Source organism: Triturus cristatus, chromosome 3_2 (genome assembly GCF_964204655.1).
Source record: "Triturus cristatus chromosome 3_2, aTriCri1.1, whole genome shotgun sequence".
Taxonomy (NCBI): domain Eukaryota; kingdom Metazoa; phylum Chordata; class Amphibia; order Caudata; family Salamandridae; genus Triturus; species Triturus cristatus.
Window position 1 is genome coordinate 86,101,010 of NC_140584.1, and position 15,795 is coordinate 86,116,804.

Below are 15,795 nucleotides of genomic sequence, written 5' to 3' on the forward strand. Positions count from 1 at the left end.
GCCTTTTGTGCAAAAGATAAATTCCAATCATGAAATTCATCGGGTCACAGTGGCTCAAACTCCTAAACAGCGGCTCTGTTGACTACTTTTTATGCTTTTAACAAGTTTTGAATGTTTGTCACTGGCTCTCATGAAAGACAAAAGAGACCTTGTCAGGTTATAGGGCTACAAAAAATATCCAAAGTCCAAACCAACAAGATGAGGGGCCCCATCATTTCCCCAAGTTATGAGTAGGTTGTGCACCCCCTTGCTTTTGTTTTATTTATTTTTACTTCTGGCTTCAGACAATTTGGGGGAGAAACATTCGGCAAAACTAGATCAGCTATATGATCATATTTCCTCCTAGACAATCGATACAAAGGTTTCTATGGATGGGTACATAAGAACAGTACAAGATTGAACAGACTGCATGTTTAAAGATAAATGTAATTCCTCACTTGTATCACTCTGGCATTACCCTTACATTTCAACACTATTTAATCTATAACAGAGATTTACCCTATCGATACAGTGAAAGTTACCTTCGCACAGTCTGAGACACCTTTTGCATTAAACCAAGTTTCAAAGAAGCAATTTGTGGGCACAAATTGATGAAGAACACTTCTCGATATCAATGTACTTCCATGACTCATTGTACACTGAAATATTGTGGTCAAGGGAGGGGGTCGATTACTTTTACCTTCCTCCATGACAACCATCCTCTATAATCCAGATTTCTCCTCAGGATTTCCTGATAACCTGTTTTTAAAACATTTATCTGGATCAGAGGAGGCTCAGAGAGACCTCGGAGAACAGATGCAGTGAGCTTCTAGAGACTTAACCCCTCTGAAAATCAGATAAAGGAACACTGCTAAAAAAAAACGTATAAAGACACTTTAGAAAGTTGCATAGCCCGAGACCCACTCAAATGACCACCTGGAAAACCAAAAAAGAGACCGAAGTTTCCAAAGACTCCTAAATGAACATTTGGCCTACAGGTGCCACTTAATTGCCATGTTCTCAACATGAAGAAATTAGATTAAAAAATTCTTATGAGATTGTACTGGACGCTTGAAGTCTAAGTTTAGGTCCTAAAATTGATATTGAAGGGGATGTGGTGAACTAGGCACAATTAAATTTGTGGAAGGCATATGTGGGGTCTTGTAGTACAGCCATTGTTTTCTGGCAGGCGATTCTAGATCACATTCGAGATAGAACAGTGGTGAACTTAACATGATGCCCTTAATTTTATTATTTGTTGCTACAGGAGACTATTCAGACAACCCCTAGCCTACATTAATGGGTAAGCTCTTGACACATGGGTTACTTGCCCACCAGGCACACCTGGAGATTGCTTACTCCTCTTATTTCAATGTGTTCCCTTAAATTATGGTTAATATATTGTATGCAAAAGTTAACTGCAATAATTAAGAGTTGTAGGTTACAATTTTCTCCCAAATCCTCTTCAAGGCATTATTGCGTACCCAAATTAATAGTAGGAGTTGATATTCCTCTGTGTATTTCCATCCGGAAAGCTGCCTGTAACTTGAATTTATATGTCACCTTCTTGCAGACTGTAGATATCATTGCTGTATAGCTCAGATCTAAACTTTTTGTATAAAACTACCGTGAGTTGTTCTACCGGCATACCTCCCAGAAACTCTTTAAAGGAACATTTGGGGGGGGGGAGGGGGGCGTGTCGAAGATGTCAGCGTGAGAAGACAAGCCAGACACGAGCTCCGTCCCTGCCCGGTACTTTCGCACTCAAAATACACCCCAGCCCAACATCTCGCTCACGGTTGAGGCAGATCGGCACCAGCAGGCCGGAGGTGCATTACAGCAAACTGATCGGCACACACATGCTAACAGCTATGACGGAGGTGCAGCCCGGAGGTTGAGGCCTGCCTCGCGGGTCCAGAGCTACATAGAGGCAGACCAGGTGACTTGCGCTTCTGCCACCAGGACGAGGTTCCAACACACAGATCCGGAGGGCCCCGTGCCCCTGTTTCCCGCTTGAGGTTCTGGATTGCGCCTACCTTGAAGTGGCCTCGGAGGAAGTGCCGCACCGAAGCCCTGGGGACGAAGGCCCGACTGGGACACTGCATCGCCAGAGCCCCGGCAGGAGCAATCCAGTGGGCCGTGTAGCTTTGGAGGCACCAGCGGAGAACTGAGTGTGTTCCACCCCCCCAGCGCAATCCTGTGGCGGCTGCGTTACAGCCCTCAAGTTACCCTCGCAATCGCAAGGCCGCTCACCACTCCATAACAGGGCCGCTAAAATCAAGAGGCGGATGGGCCTCATTGCATTCCTTAACGTGGGTGGGCGGCGTTCACAGCAGGCCCCACTCCGGTGACGCGCTCCCACCCTACAGACAGAAGGTCCTGGACCTGGCCTGAGATACCCTCTGGTTGGCCCCCTGGGGGCAACACCAGCACATTGGAGACCACTGGGCCTGCAGAGAGGGTTTGGCCCCCCACAGCCCTTTTAGAAGCCGAGCCCTGGGGCCACGCACCTGCGACCCCCAGCGGTAGTGTCGGTAAGAGAAAGCCATTGAGGGTGACAACCGAGGTTCCAGGTGTGGCCCAAGATCTACGCCCTTTCGTCCTGACACTGCGACCATGGCAAAGGAGAGATCGGAGGTGTTACGCTCGCTCTCTCTCAGGTGGAGACCTACAAGCCTCAGACCACCCTGCCCCCAACTGAGGTACTGTCAGTTTATGCATGGGGGTAGGATTCATGGGTAGGGATTGAGGCCTGGCACCTACCTGGTTGGAGATGACAGTCATCGCCACGGCTGTCCCACATGGCTCAAGACTTTCTCTACTTGAAAGACATTAGGACTCGTTGGTCGGCAATTTTTTTCTCTTATTAGGGTTTGGGGGATGGAACAAGGTTCTAGAACTCTCCATCCGACCGTTACTTTTATTGAACAAGTATGCTTGTACGCCCGTGTATCGCTGCGCCGTAGCCTGGGTGCTGAATGAGACTGTCCGATTCGTCAATAGGATGACCTCACTGTCACAGCTACACTTTCCTTTTAGTCTATCACATGGAGATTAGAATGCTTCGCGTAAACGTCAAGGGCCTTATTAACCCCACTAAACAAGCAGCGATTCTTTCCCTTCTGTAACACTCGCATGGGGATATCGGTTTGCCCCAGGAAACATACCTTCTGGCGCAAGACACCCACAGAATGCACTCTAGGAAATTCCCCAGACAGGTATGGTTGTATATGAAGGGGGAAACAGATGGGGTAGTTGTTCTTTTGTCCCAACGCTTCTAAAGGATTGCCCTGGACTCTTGCTTTGAAATGAAGAGTAGTGCATTGGCAGTACAGATTTAGCCAGCTTGGGTCTTTTCACTTTATGATTGCCTCACTCTACGCCCCTAACAAACATCAGGAAGCCTTTCTAACCGAGCCATCGCTGGTATACTCCAATCCCCCGACCAAGCTCTTTTCATAGGAGGTGACTTCAACCTAGTTATGGACGGGAGGACTGACTACTCTGCACAACAGACAGGACAGATGGGGGCCTTCACTACTAAGGAGCTGGCTTGGCTGACTGAATGCGGGCTACATGACATGGCGCCTGCAGCACCTGGGAGTCCGGGAAAACACATACTATTCTGCAGCCCACAAAACCTACGCATGGTTAGATCACTTCCTCGCTTCCCCTGTGGCCTGGGAGCTCATCTCCGACTCTTCTATTGAGCCCCGCTCCCTTACAGACCACGCCGTTCTCTCTTACCTTCTCTATCTAAACAGGCAGCTCCCACCGACCCACATGGCGCCTACATGAATCCTTGTTGCTTTCACCAGATACAGTCTCTGTTAGACAGGTGATAACTGCCCAGCAGTAAATGACACCGGAGAGGTCTCACTCTCGTCTGTCTGGGAGGCCCTTAAATTGGTTGGGGAAAACAGTACTGGAACTGGAGTCTATTCAAAAACACAGGTGCTCATCGAGTTTGGCGGGAATTAGAACAAGCTCTGACTCTGCTTAAGCGCCTTGATCTGGACAGGGCAGAATATACTATGCTCCGCTTAAAACACTAATTCCATGTAAGCACTAATAAGGGGGGACAAATGTTAGCACACTGCCTGCGAAGCGCCCAGCACGACTGCACAGTTAAAGCTATCAGATCACATGAAGGCACGGTAGTACTAGAGGCCACTAGTACAAGGGCGGAATTCCGAGCATTCTACTCATTGATACTCAAAGGACCACCTGATGGCCCCCAATCCACTCTTATCTCCAGTCTGCTGCGATCACCCCGCTAGCATCTCAGGAATCTGACGCGCTCGATCAGCCCATTAAGATAGAGGAAGTGATCGCGGCAATCGCCAGACTAAAGCCCATGAAGGCTAAGGGACCAGAGTTTCAGTGCCGGCTGCTATAAGACCTTTTGTAAAGAATTGGCTCCTGTCTTAACCAGATTATTTAATTCCTTCGCGGAGACCAGCTCGCTCACCGACACTATGCTTCAGGCCTCCATCTCCGTGATCCCAAGACTAGGGAATGATCCTGAGATCTGCAGTTCATATCGCCAGATTTCATTGCTGAATGTCGACGCAAAGCTTTTCACGGGGATCCTAGCACACTGTAACAATCCCTTGATGCCAGGTTTGATCGATCCTGATCAAGCAGGATTTATCCCCTCTTGTCAATGTGGGGACAACACCAAGAGTCTGTCACCTCATTGACTAAGTTAAACAATCATAAGAAGAGACTTTACTGCTGGCTGTGGACGCAGAGAAGGAGTCAAAAAGGGTGCTCTGGCCTTATCTGTTCGCGACCCTTCAGCACTTTGGCTTGGGGAGCAGTTTCTTGAATTGGATCTGCAGCATCTACAGTGCACCCAATGTTACGGTGCGAGTGAACGGGGTGAGCTCGGAGGGATCGTGGGTGGAGAGGGGCACCAGACAAGGTTGCCCACTCTCCCTGCTCTTGTTCGCCATCTATAGGGAACCCTTTGCTCAGAGGCTAAGGGACAATCCTGGCGTGGTTGGTATAAAATTTGGGGCAGACCAACATCTCAATAGCCTATATGCTGATGACATCATTTTCTCTATCGCTCAACCCCTTTCTTTGCTAGAGGCGATCATCGCTGAGATTGAAGCTTTTGGAGCGGTGTCTGGCTTCAAGATGAATCTGTCCAAATCGCAGATCCTGAATCTTACTTCACTTCCAGACGCTGAACACGCCCTCCCTCAGAGCACGAAATGCGTTTCAATAGGTGGAGGGGGAGCTTCCATATTTGGCTATAGTCCTCGACCGGAATTTCATTAAGACAGCCGAGAAAAACTACTCTACACTTAGAACAGCAATCCATGGTGATCTACACCGTTGGCAACGGCTACCCCTGTCGTGGATGGGTAGAATCGCCACAGTAAAAGTGAACATGCTCCGTAGGATCTTATTTGTTTTGCAGGCATTGCAGTTACTCCTCCACCCGGAACACTGACAGCTCCAGCAGACCATAGACCGCTTTATCTGGGGGAAGTCGAAACCAAGACTGCAGAAGCAGCTCCTACGCCGTTCAAAATGAGAGGGGGTGCTGGCAGCCTCGGATGTCCTGAGGTACTTCCAAGCCACCCCACTAAGATTTCTGGTGGAATGGAACCGTCCCATGACTGAAAAGCATAGGGTCTTCATGGACCAAACTGTGACAGGATCTCACATTTGGAGGGAGGTATGGCTCCTGCGGGCTCGCAGGGCCTGGGGCCTTTATTCGTCCCCGGCCACGAGCACTAATCTTAAGGTCTGGGACAAACTTAAACGCACAGCTGGTCTTTAGTAAGTCCCATCTCCATTAACCCCGCTCTTCGCCAACCCTGCCTTCCCGCCGGGCACCTCGACGCATGTGGCTAAACGTTGGTTAGCTGGTGGATGCAAGAGAGTGGGGTGCCTCTTTGACTCCGCTGGTCTCATCTCCTTTGACGAGCTTAAAGCCCAATACTCATTGTTGGACCAAGACAGATACACGCACATCCAACTTGCTCATTGGCTATTGCATCCTAAAGTACTCCCCACCGTCGGTAGGCCCATGACCACTTTAAGAAATGGGTTCTTTTGAAATCGGATGACAGGAAGTTAATCTCCGAAATCTACCGCTTTCTAACGACAAACACCTGCACACACAAAACGCCAGGACAAAGACGATGGGAGGCAGAACTGGGACGCGACCTCTCGGATAAAGAGGGGGGGGGGGGGGGGGGGGGGGATATATTTTATAGGACTCACCATACCAAATTCAACACTGGTCATATGGAAACTGCGTATAACATTACCTCTATAGGTACTACACTCCCACACGTATGCAAAAGTGGAACCCACTCTGTGATGGCCAGTATTGGAGGGGATGCGGAAATCCCGGGTCACTGCTTCACCTGCTTTGGAACTGCCCCAACTCACGAGATTCTAGGAACAATTTATGGATGATTTAGACGAAGCATTCCAAACAGAAATACCCAGTTTCCCGGCATATATTCTACTAGGACTTCCCAATGCTCTTACCTCCCCACTCCGGTCCATTAGGGGCTGACAGATGGCGATGGCCCTTAACACTGCACATAGGATCCTGCTGGCACTCTACCAGATCGGCAATGGCTTCATCAACTCTGGACACTTTTAGGCCTGGAGCGACTGTCTTTGCCGGCTAACACGGGCCATCCTACACATGCGAAAATATGGTCCCCTTTCTTTAAAATACTGTCTACGGAATTCAGAGAGGTGAGCTGCCCTGCATATTTACATATCCTTAGACTGATTCCACTAGATTAAGACAGAGCTAAACCACATCAGGCGACACCCCTGACACTTGTCGGCTTCAACACACGGTTACACCGGGCATTGTCCGAAGGAGAGGGGGAGGGAGGATTTTCATTTGGGTTCCTCATTTGTTAACTATACGTTTAAATGTTTTTTTCTTTCATTGCAATACTATATATTTATCGCACTCAGCACAATGAGGGCATAATTATGTGCACACACACTGGAGTCTCTTGTATCGTGAACTGTCCTGCACCTAGGGTGCATTTAGGGCCAGCCTTTAGGTGGCCGGCCCTTTACTGGTTGTAGGAGACCTGCTGTGTAATCCCCCCGCCATCCAGGGTTTTGATGGATCCTACTCGAGGGGTGGTCTGTCATATCCTTGCTTTTTGTAGCCGGCCCAGTTGGGGTTGTAGGCGCTTGGCTGTGTACTTGTGACACCTCTTGGGTTCTTTAAATCAAAATAAAGATTTAATCCATAAAACATTTAGAACTACGAGGTCCCACAATGCCAGAATGTAAGACTTGGGTGGAAACCCATTTGCTAAACTTTTGAAGAACTGAATAACAAACCACATTTTAGAGCAAGACTTTAAGGGTCTCTAAAAAGAAAAGATTGTATCAAAAAGCGTTTTGCCATTGATAATGAAGGCATCCAGGATAGAAATGGCATAAATGTATTGCTCAAAGAGTAGGACAATACAACTTTTAATTGCCTTGTTGGTTATTCCCATTTCAAAATGTCTAAGGAAACTGATGGACTGCTTCTGTAAAGAGTCACTCTGAGCAGAATGGGACATTTTTAAAAGTCAGGAAAATTTCGTTCTTGCAAATATCCAATTTTAATAGTTTGAAATACTAAGATGAAAAACACGTTTCCCCTCAAATAAAACAGATAATACTGTATCAATGGTAGCGTCCGAAGGGGACAAAAGCAGAGATTCAAGTCATCAACATAGCAGTGTAGCCAACTTCCCACCAGAGGCGATTCTTATCACAGAGGCAGCGTGGAATAATTCAGGATATGCAAAGTTTTAAGGATGCACCAGAAGGAGTGCTAAGAGGAGATTCGGGGTGAATTATTCTAAAGTGATAAACTCAGTCATAAAAATTAACCGGGCAAACTGTACGCCGAGAGACATCCAGTGAAACATTAGAGCAAGTATGTAACTGAAAGCAGCAGAAAATATTAATATGGGGCAGTTCTAATATTATAGGGAGTCTACAAACCTAACCCCTCAATACATCACCATGAACTCCAATTAGGAATCATATTTGGTACAGCAATACAATGTGCAATTACGCAAGTGGTTTCTTCAACAGCAGATTTGGGACAATAACGGATTGGCTTTTTAACCATTCACATCACATGGAATTCAGTTTCACAACTAATCTCTGCATAGTAAATGCAAAAATAGTAGTGAAGTGCCAGCAAACTGAAAACGACAGATTATTTTGACCAAATATCAAACTGCATGAAGAATAGGATAATTCGTCCTCTTTTTGAGGTAGACAAAGTGAACGACCTGATAGAGGGGGGGGGGGGGGGAGGGGGGGAATACTTTACATACCGCAGCAGTTGTGTAGTTGCCAGTTGCCAGAGTACCTTGAGAGCTCATTTCGGCAATCAAAAGGCACCCTCTGTGTAAAGGAAGTCCAATTTCTTTTAACCCCTTCACAACCCCAGGTCCAGGAACCACATGTGCATTCACTATGTCAGACCAGGATGCAATTTTATATAAGCCACCTGAAATAGAAAATAAGGATAAGCCAATTGAGTTACACATTTTTGTGAAGACCGGACAGGTAAATTTCTGTTTCAGAAGTAGCAGATTAAAAACAACTAGGCATACCAAAGACCAAACACACGGATCACATAACCGTCACAGTATCCGTCTTAGGCAGTAGTGTCATAAATGTTGCTATTACAATGCAAAACTGCACAACATATCCTTTTCTGCCAGAGGCTTGCAATGGACAGCTATTGAATTTGCGAACAGGGCCTTGATGGGACAGACAAATCCTTATCCTCAACCATTTCTTCTGTTCGTAGAGGTACTATACTGAGTGAAATGCAAAAGCTAAAAGAAACTGGCAAGAAAGATTGGTCACTGTAAGGGACCAGTATTTGGCAAACAGGGATTCCTTGTTCTAATCTACTCCACCCTAATACACAAAACATGATTTGAATTTTAAAAAAGTCAGACATTGGACAAACTGTTAGTTTCATGGTCTGATGGTTGAACCACAGTCAATTCCCATTACTCTCATCTCAACTGGGGACATGTTAAAAACAAAGACCACTACTGCTCCGATTTCACATCAGTGACAAAACCACCCAATCCACAGATAGGACATGCACCCCAAGATATATGAAGAAAGCTTGCTTAATTAAAGCAAGGCCTTGTTTTAGCTGTTATGGACATAAGATATTGAGAATCTGCCACATGACGCAAAACATCTTAATACTAAATTATGGCAAGGGCACTTTCCCGTAGATTATACACCAGGCTTCTCCAACGAGTAGCTCGTAGCTATTGGTAGCTCTCCAGCTTCCTGTAAGTAGATTTCCTGTTTGCAGCCCTGTGAACTAAATTAGAAGCTTTTGCTTGATTGAATTAATATATGTATACTAAAATTGAAGAGTGTGTATTTGAACAGAGGATGTGTGTATTTTCAGAATTCATTAAGCTGATGTTTGGAGAAAAATGGTTGAATTTTCAAAATATATCTCAAGCGGATATTTGAGTGATAACTTCCAAACAGTGTTGGGTAGACTATTACTAATACCATTAACTTTGTTCTATAGGCACTGCAGTTATGCGGGTATTTATTACACTTTGACAGAGCATTTTTACATCACTGCTGACAACCCTGACTGATGCGGTGAGGTAATCACTGCTAGTAATATTGCCTATGTTGGCCACTATTGTAATCTTGTCTGATGTGGTTACTACTACATCTATAATATTAGTAGCTCTGGAGGATTTTCACTGAACATAATTAGCTCTTATTACATAAAAGGATGGAGACCCTGGTCCTACACCATTAAACTTGGTGAGCGAAATTAACCGATTGTAACACAATGAAAGAATAGGACACCTACCTGAAAATGTGCCTGGACAAACTCTAAAGAAACTCCATTTGAAACAGAATAGTATAGAATGTTACAACCTCTTTCAACCAATAAATATAAGCTACATGCATATTTAAGGCATATTTTAGGGCCAGGATTCCAAAGTTGCTATGAGCAGATTCTGCATAGCATGAGGAAAGGTTTGGGAATGCAGAGTAAGTTGGTTCAAAGAATGAGTACGCAGTGGACGAATATGAAGCTTAACAATGCCACTATCAGAAAGTCACTTCGTTTACAAAATATGTCCTTATAACAACTTACCTTTCTAATATTTATAGGCTACAGTCTAAAAAAGAAAACATAAGACAAGCATCCCACACAATGCACCTTAGGACTTCAGAAGAGTTACGCATAGCAAAGTTTCGACTACCATCTTATATGAATGATCACAGAAATTAAATGACAGTGCAGAAAGGGTCAGTCATTGGAAAATATTCAAATTGTTTCCATATTCTTAAGCGATACTTTGAAAAGATCAGCGGGCAACCCCGGAGAAGTTAAGGACTGGACAGAAAAATACAAATTAATGAGATGAAAACTTGCTGAGTCCCAGCTTTGTGGTTGCTCACAAAGGTTTATGATACCCTTTCCACAATTGTCTGTTCTAATAAAGATACAACCGTAAGAAAGAGTTACAGGGTATAGAATATTATGAATAGTGCACAGAAGACCTTCATTTCGACAGTTTGAGCCTGAAGAAAAACAAATAATTTCAGGTCAATATAAAAAGTGTTGCACAAGAGGTTATGTTTTCCAGTTTTCACTTCTACTGGCAAATTCCACATTATATACTGTAAGAAGAACATACAATTCAATGCAGCCACCAAGACTCCATAGCCTAAGTAGTTATAAATAGTTATTACATCCGAGGTCTGTGCAAGCTCCTTAGCCAGACAGAAAATCTACCGCCTTTAGACAGATCAATTAGTTTAGTAAAAGTCACATATCCAACAATCTTGTACCTCCCATACCAAATCTTACACAACAGATAAAGGAGACGGCCAGCAAAGCGGGCTTTTTTGCAAAGTCAGCTATAGTTACAAATAAAGTCGAATTTAAAGAGACAAAATGAGGCCAATTATCTATATAGGAACCTGAATTAGATTCAAAAGTGGTGGATTGTCTTTTAAATTCCATGACCATGCTCTATTGGAGGGAGAGGGGGTGAGGAATCGTACCTGCTCTCCACATCCATAAACGCATACAATAGGCCTTTGAAACATAGGAAATGTATACAGGGACGCACCAAATTGTATAGAATGAGTACACTGAATCAGACATACACAGAACTTACCCTCATATTGATGTTTCACAGTGTGTCCAATGTCTGCAAATTTGCGGTCTTCAAACAACAGAAACTGGTGTTGATCTGCAAGAGCTCTTAACTCCATCACAGTCTCATGCGTGAAATCACTAAGAATATCAATGTGTGTCTTCAACATACAGATGCTAGGTCCTAATGTGGAAGCCAGTAGCAGAAGCTCCTTGGAGTTGGTAACGTCTGCTGACAAGCACAAGTTGCTCTGTTTTTTTTCCATCAACTGGAGGAGCCGTGCTGCTAGCGGGTGTACGTTGGGTAGAAGAGCCCGGTCACTGAATCTCAATTCTTTGGAAATCTTGACTGGGGCAACACCATTGGTCATTTTAGAGATGACAACGTTATTGTCATCAAGAAACTTCCTCACTTTAGCCACCATGTCGGCATCAACTTTACCCTCTTGGTTGAGGATCTCCAGCACTTTTGTTAGAGTACACACAGGATGCAGACGGATGCCATGGGCCTCCAGGTTGGCCTTTCCACCTTGTTCTCGGTCAATAAGAACAATGGCATCCGTTACCTTCAGTCCCACTTGCTGGAGAACTACTGCAGTTTCCAATATGCTGGCTCCACTTGTGACAACATCTTCAATGATCAAGCAGGTTTCTCCCACTTTGATACTGCCTTCTACAAGACGCTTTGTACCTTTTAGAAAAGAAAAATGTTAGTCAAAAAAATGCCATTACACAACAAATATGAGCAACAAATGTCCAACCAAATGCACTTTAGTCTTCAAAAACCGAACTCCTCTGCTTTTTCTAATTTTGCGTTAGTCTTTTTAGGCTTTAACTCTACCACAGAAAAAACAGAGTTGAACTCTATTTACCTCTGTGTTGTTCATCAACGGAAATGTGTGCAATAGTTTAAAATAGTGGAGAGGAGTTGGCCTAACGGCTACGACGGTCGACCTCGAATCTGGGGTACCAGGTTAGAGTCTCGGCAGTGACGCTGAACATCCTGTGATTCTGGGCAAATCACTTAATCTCCCCGTGCCTGAAAAAAAGAATGTGTCCTCATGTAATGCAACTGGTGCTATGAAAGCACTGATATCCGATTCGGATCATGTTCGTGCTATATAAAACTCTGTAAAAAAAGAAAAAAAAAAATTTAACAATCTTTCAAAACGTTCAATCTGGGGGCAAAGAGCTAAGTGGCAGACCAAGATGGCCATAGTTGGCTAGACCCCTTACAGGGACTTGCATCACCAGATCCCTCTTCAGTAGAGATGGGTGCCTACAGGGACGGTGCTGTAGATGGAAGATGAGGAAAGGCTTAAAAAGTGAGAGCAGCGCTTTGGCAAAACGGCTTGGGAGCTAAGCGGGGCTGAAGTCTCCAGAGAGCGTGGACTACCGGGAGGTGTTGCACCACAGCTTTGAGTTTTGCATCTCAGCAGAGAGGGCAGAAATGTGGATGGCCTTGAATATACTGAGCCCCACTGGAAAGAGAAAATACTGGTCCACCTCAGTGATGACAGTCTACAACTGTGAGTGTTTTCAGAGAAGAGGACAGGCCGAGCGGCACTCATGAGAACCAGGAGACCTGCATTGCAGGGTGAACAGGGGGCAGGGGACCTCGCACAAAGCCCATAGCAGATCATGAAAGCACAAATGTCGGTCGAGCGTTCTTTGGGGCATACCACCAGGTAAGTTAGAGAAAGAACCATTTTGATGCCAGGAGAAACTGAAATCTAGACTGCATGCAAACACTGGAAGACTCTTTAAGCGTAACAATGTGATCACGTTTCTCTGAGAGCTGCGGTGACCTGATGGAATGGGTCTTACCATTGCTTGCTAGGCATAATGTGTCACCCAAACAAGAACTAACTAGTGAAAGTGGAGCAGTCCCTTGAAACCCTTAGACCTCAGAGAACTCTCCCATTAAAAGGTTATAGGGAGAGGAGTAAATGAGAACCTATAGAAATCTAACTGGCATGAATTTCACTTGGGCCTACCTGAAACAAACAAGACTAGAAAAAATTAAATCAAGTGCTGGAAATGAGAGCTATATTTACTTTTCAACATAACTTACTTGTGCAGGAAATCATTGACTCCTGGACAGAATCCTCGTCCTACATGTTTTATAAATGCCACCTAAGAATAAACAAACTAAAAAATAAATTTAAAATAATCTGATTTGAGAGTGTAGCAGAGATACTTCTCAGGAGACCTCGGCAACTGAACATTTAGGTTCCAGCGCCAATATGTGCTAACAGAAACAGTTACAAAGAACTATTAAGTTTCCTGAAGGCACTCCTTAATTCAACAGTTTTTATACTGTTAAACACATTTGCATGGTCCCTTGCCCATCTTGTCCATCTCAAATGTGACTGTTTGTTTATTGATCAAGAGGACTGCCTTGGGGCACTGCTTTTAGTAGCCAAAGCTGCAAGGTTTTTCAATTTTAATCCCAGTGTGCGCCTAGCACACTAGACTCAATTCTTATGAAATTCCCCTTTTATCTTTTTCATAAATCAGCTCCATCATTTTACATTTTGTAAAACGTCTTATGCAATCTTGTATTTATAAACACTAATGCATTTTCGGATAAAGTTTATCCTTCAGGAGGAATTTATAGCATTAACTCTCCAGTTGTATAAATCAATAGAAATATTAAGTCTCTTAATATGGTCCTCTGTTTTCAAATATTTGTATTCACCAATTTTACCTTTGGCTATCCCAGTGACAACATGCAATCAAACCTCACTTGTTATCCACGCTCACGGAAATTGGAATTTCACTCTTTACCTGGATTGACATTAAAGATTATCACATTGCCGGAGTGCCTCAAATTCAGTATGCCTCATTTCTATTACTCTACTGTAAAACATCACGAATTGTAAAATAAAAATTAAAGTGAATAAAATGACTAGATCCAGATAATCAATACATAAAAGATAACCTGTCTAAGCCTTCTCAACAGTTCCTGCCCCACATGCACCTTACTATTGGTACTTTCCCCCTTCGATCTTGTAACGAATACAAATTCAGAAGTATCGCCACTCAAACTAAGCTATTTCAATTTGCTCATTTAAATGCGGAAACCGGCAGTATGCCCACACATCGTGCAAACCTCACCCAATCAAAAGTGGAAACGCTAGTCTTAATTCAAATATCAGTCTCTAATCATGTGATTACGCTAAATCTGAAATATTGTACCTTATGCTATGACAGGAGGAAGTGGGGCCTCTTAAAGAGACTACCAGCTTTCGATGGACCCATCTCTCCATTCAATAGCGGGCGGTCACCATAACCTGGGATCTTGCAGATATGTATAGGGGAAACTATCAGCCCGCTATACCTGCTTCACAGAGAGGCTTTGGCATATGGACACACACTCCTGTTTCAAGGGTGGTTAGAATCAATGCTATTAAAACAATACTCGCCAGAATGTTGTACCCATTTCAAGCACCAACCATTATCCTACTAGACTCCTCCTTTGCTGATTTCAAGAAAACACAATTGGGATTTATCTCGGGGGCTGTGGTGGGGACAACCGAGAGTTGCACACACAACACTGCCAGTCAATGGAGAGGTGGTCTGGTACTATCAGTTTTCAAGGCATTTTATAGAGCAACGCAAATAGTTTCATTTGACAATCTACCCCTCACCTCACACTGCTGCATTTAAATCCCAAGTTTACATCAGCTCCTTTGCCAGGACCCTTTATTGCCTGGTTTCAAGGAGAATAACTCAACCTCTTGGATCTGTACTATGGTGGTGAGCTCAAATAATATGAAGATTGCTAACACAATTTTTATGTTGAGGAACGTGAAAGATTACATTATGAACAGTTGAGGCACTGGGTGCTACTACAAGGATTTAGGAAAGCTGCTACCCAGTACCACCCCCCAGCCGAGACGTCCTCCCACAGAGACTTCATTTCACTTCTTCATGCCAAACTTGGGAAAGCAATTTTCCTATGCCCAGGGCTGCACATGACAAATTCCTGGGTCCATGGAACATAGGTATGTTGTTCCATGGAGTGAAGAATTACACAGCACCTTGCAGAATTCATTAAAACAAAGGACATGCTAAGACAATTGCAGTTTCTATTTTAATTATTAAAAAAAGTCCAGAATTCTTGTATTTATATGACCAATTTGTAAGGCGCTGGCTTTAGACACAGACCACCTTGTAGCACTTTCAGGTATATTCTTAGAACCTGTGTGTACTTACCATAATCCTTTGCTTCCTTTCTTCTTATAAGCATCGGTATTTGATTGGATGAACAGATGACTGTAGCCAGAGGTAAAGCAGTGTATGGAACACCACACACAGTATCATACTTTATCCCCGCATCTTTAGCAGTTTGAAAAATAAGACCGGAAACCTAGGCAAATAAACATTTTATATTTTTTAAAACCACAATAAAAACACATGGCTGAACTGAAGCAAAGTATACAAGAAGAAAAGCACTAGCTATTTCATGAGGAACCTAAATGGTGACCCACGTGTTGCGCAATGTAAACCAAAACATATGAAAGGCACATGAAAAGAACCTTCCTGAAGTGACATTTTAATCATTAAATGGGTATCTATAGCCGGCAGTGCTCAGGAACATAATCTTATTGTTAAAGTACAAGAGATGATAC

General features: G+C 44.0%; 1 protein-coding gene across 1 annotated transcript in view; it reads right to left on the reverse strand.

Annotated features, from left to right (window-relative positions):
- Positions 1-15,795, reverse strand: part of UMPS (uridine monophosphate synthetase) — a 75,873-nt gene that overhangs the window by 31,772 nt on the left and 28,306 nt on the right. Inside the window, exons 2-4 of the mRNA XM_085647298.1 lie at positions 15,380-15,533; positions 11,181-11,849; positions 8,322-8,497 (exon numbers count right to left, since the gene is read on the reverse strand). Of these exons, the coding sequence (XP_085503424.1) occupies positions 8,322-8,497; positions 11,181-11,849; positions 15,380-15,533 (999 nt within the window). The remainder of the gene's footprint in view (positions 1-8,321; positions 8,498-11,180; positions 11,850-15,379; positions 15,534-15,795) is intronic.